Raw genomic sequence first — 3,691 nt, forward strand, 5'->3', positions numbered from 1 at the left:
GCGACTGAAAGTCTTTGTCAGATAAAATTTCCCATTGCACATGAATTCCTTGGTATCTGCCGCCAGCATATCTGCCATTTCTTTATGAAATTGGCATTACTAAGAGTAATATGAATGCTGTGCAGTTTCTTCAGTATAGACCTTCCCCACCCAAACAGGTCCATGGCCCTGAAAATACTAGGAAATCTAGAGGGAGCCACAGCAGATACTCCTGTGGCAGTCCAAGATGTTAAAGATCACCCTCCTCCCACTGCAAAAGCCAAACAAAAAATGTAAAGCATCAGATGCCATTGCACATATCTGAACTGCATGCTCAATTTGTCACTTGTAGTCGTACAATTTAACCATAATCAGAGTACATGAAGCAAGAAACCCCATCCTCTAGGGAGGGTTCCAATCATTCCCTCAGAAAGGAGGTTGCATCTACAATTTATCCAATCACTCTGGAGTTTATAAGAGACTTGTTGGCGGCTCCTTCTCCCTGCTTTCCTTGCAGCAAGGATATTCTTGCATTGGTTGCAAAACCTTCCCAAAAACTTCTCTCATGCCTGCCCAGTGCTGAAGCACAGACCACTGCATAGAGAGGCAAGAAGGAGGAGCTGGAAACAGCCCAACTTAACGTGAAAAGGGAAAGTACAAGACCAATCTGAGATTGAGAGCCTGTGAGATAAATTGCCAAGGGAAGTTAGAAGACTGGCTGAGTTTCAGGTGGAGACAAGATGGGGGTCCAAGGAGAAAGCAGGTCATCTGGGGTAACACAGGTGCACTTTGACAAGGACTCTGTGGAAGGAGGAACTAGTGGAAAGATGGTAAACACTGAGATTGGATTTGAAGGTAATAGATTTGAAATAGACAAAATAAAAAATGGAAGTTAATAATCTCCATTCCAAGAAATCATCTCCATTCCAAGCAGGGAACTTCAGAGTTACAAATTACTCTGGATAGGAGGCCTGCTAAGATATTTAGATCTACTTAAATTCAGCACCAAGATGATGGTTGCTGAAAAATGTATTTTTGAAAAATTTTACTCTATAGCAGACATTCATAAAGTACTCACTTCAAATGGGCCTGAAGATGACAAAATTAGTTTTATATTCACTATGGTTTTGAATTTCATATTTAATAGTGGCATTTATTAAATATTAATTTGAAAATGCATAATTTATACCCACAGTTAGCATAGGTAAATATTTCTGTCACTCATGACCTCCAGCTTGAGCACTTATCGCCATTCATATTAACTTAGTTAACTAAAGGTTTCATTTTATAACTCTTTGTTGCACACAAGTCTGTCAACCGATCTGGCATCCAGCCACAAGTAATCCAAAGGGTGCCCCTCTGACCATGCCTGGAAGGCACCAAGAAATTCCAGAAAGAAATTACCAATATGTGAATACATAAGAATTGACTGGCCTAAAGCCACTTACTGAGCTGCAGATGTGCATCAGTGAATCTCGAGTATTAACATGAACAAAGCAAGAAGGAAGTATCTGTAGGCTCCCTGATCTGTTTTCCCTGGCTCAAGCCAAGGCCAACATGATCTGCACAATGCAGGAAATTCCCTGCCCTGCACAGATGTCTAAGAAGCTTTGAGGGTTTGTGCTGTAGGTCTTTATGCACTTCAATACACTTTTTTGCAACAGGAAGAATAATATTATTTCCTTACATTAGAAGGTGATGCAGGGCACTCAGATTAAACACTGAAGGTCACTTAATTATGAATTTCCACTGCACATTCTATAGGGTCAGATACCCTGAACTAATTAAATAGGTATTAAAATCTGATCTTTAGTCTTGGATACATAAACACATATCACTAAAAAAACATTCCCAGTAATTTGGTTTTAATTCTCTACTGCTTACATAGCTCAAATATCAGAGGACAGCTATTAAATAAACAGATTCCCTTTTTTCAAAGTTTTAAAAACGTTCTGAGACAAGTGGCAAAAACTCAACTATAAATGCCTCATCCCCAAAAGCTGAACAGTTGAATTCCATAGTCTGTTCACTTCAAATTAACAATCAAAGAAAATTAATCATTTTTTCTTAGCTTAAACCTTCATAGAAGCCATCTTGTGACTTCCACATCAGATCAATTGCCTAGGGTTGGCAAGGTTTTCTGGTGATTTAAGAGCCACTTTCTCCATGATGAAACCAGACAGCTACGAACCTCCTCCTCTAGCACCAACTTTTATAGGCAGAAATAAAAGAAGAAAATACTTACATCAATACTGGATTGAAACAATTTTTAAAGTATATCCATAATTAACTGTAAGCTACCTGAGAAATGCAAATGAAAATATACAAGATGACAAAAATATTTTCTTTGAAAATGTGTATTTTAAATTTTTTTTTTCATTGAGCAAATTTTGGAAGTATCTGAATGTATTCCCCTTAATCCCTATTCAGCCCTCTCTTGCAAACATCACAAATCTGACCTTCTGGCCCACAGCCTTTGACCTGAATGTTATACATCTTTTTCAGGACAACCTCACACCCTGTCCATCTTCCAGGGAGACAACATCCAATAGAAAAATACCTTCTATTTCTTAAACTACAGTCCAGGTTAAATCAGTCCCAGTCACAAGACAACTGGCCATACACTTCTTTTGGATCTCTGCCCTGAGAAGTTTCACTACCCAAGACCAGGAAATACTCTCTCCAACCCCTTGTGCTGTTCATCTCTTCCTTCTTATAAAAGATCCCTGCCAGCCCACTGGTGAAAGCCTCTTCTGCCACCCAGGCACAATATCTGGTGTTATCTTATGCCTGTGTTATTATCATGAAGCTGAAGTCTCCTCACTCCAAGGATAGTGATCACAGCATCTCTCACACTGATAAGCAAAAGTCAAATTAGAACAGCCCAAGTGACAGGACCATGAAAAGAGGTAAGAAATCACCTGGTCAACTTATAACTGAGAGCAGAAGGTGAGATTAATATTGTCTTCACTGCTATGCTGTACATTTCTGAGATACAAATAGGAAAATTAAGTATTTTGCTGCACAGTATGTAACAAGCAGAAAAGGGTCCACACTCTGACATGCTCTGGCCCCTGACTTCTACAAATATTGTAATGTAAAAAACAAGCTATGTAACAAGCAATTTTAATGAGCGACAGAGAGTAAAGAAACAGGTATTTTAGTTTAGATTTTAGTTTAGATGATTTGTATGCAAAATTTCCTAAGCAGAATAATCCTAGGGTTGAGTAGCACAACATTTATATGGAAATAAATGCAGTAATATTTTAATCAGGAATAAAAAAAGCTTACTCAGTTTCTTTAACTTCTACTACAGCAGCCTAAGATGACTAACATGTAGGTAAATTCTAGGAAACAGCAATCAGGTAGTTGATATGCAATCTGTCCTAAAAAGAGTGAAGCATGTGATTTTTTTCAGTCTAATAGGCAAAATAATGTGAAATATTGCAGGAAAAGGAGACTAAAGTTTTATACCAGACTTTTCCTCTAGTTTATCAATGAACTAGATTAATGTTGCTTTTCCTGGCTCCTCTAAGCCATATACAGCACTGCCATACCCTGATTTGCAGCACTGCTGATGGCAGGAGAGACCCCAGCTCTTTCATGAGTGGCCAGGTGAGCTGTGACCCAGCCCCCCAGTCAGTGACCTCCCTGTTCCCACTGGTACTGAACAGGGACTGTACCTGTGAAAGGCAAATGCTGTGCCTTTCCT

At 39.0% G+C, this 3,691-nt stretch overlaps 1 protein-coding gene across 1 annotated transcript in view; it reads left to right on the plus strand.

Moving 5' to 3' along the window:
• The first annotated feature begins 719 nt into the window (after positions 1-719).
• Positions 720-3,691, plus strand: part of SYT9 (synaptotagmin IX) — a 121,980-nt gene continuing 119,008 nt past the window's right edge. Inside the window, exon 1 of the mRNA XM_009996987.1 lies at positions 720-834. Coding sequence (XP_009995289.1) covers positions 720-834 — 115 coding nt within the window. The remainder of the gene's footprint in view (positions 835-3,691) is intronic.

The sequence above is a fragment of the Chaetura pelagica genome, unplaced genomic scaffold, assembly GCF_000747805.2.
Source record: "Chaetura pelagica isolate M959 unplaced genomic scaffold, ChaPel_1.0 scaffold634, whole genome shotgun sequence".
NCBI classification, from domain to species: domain Eukaryota; kingdom Metazoa; phylum Chordata; class Aves; order Apodiformes; family Apodidae; genus Chaetura; species Chaetura pelagica.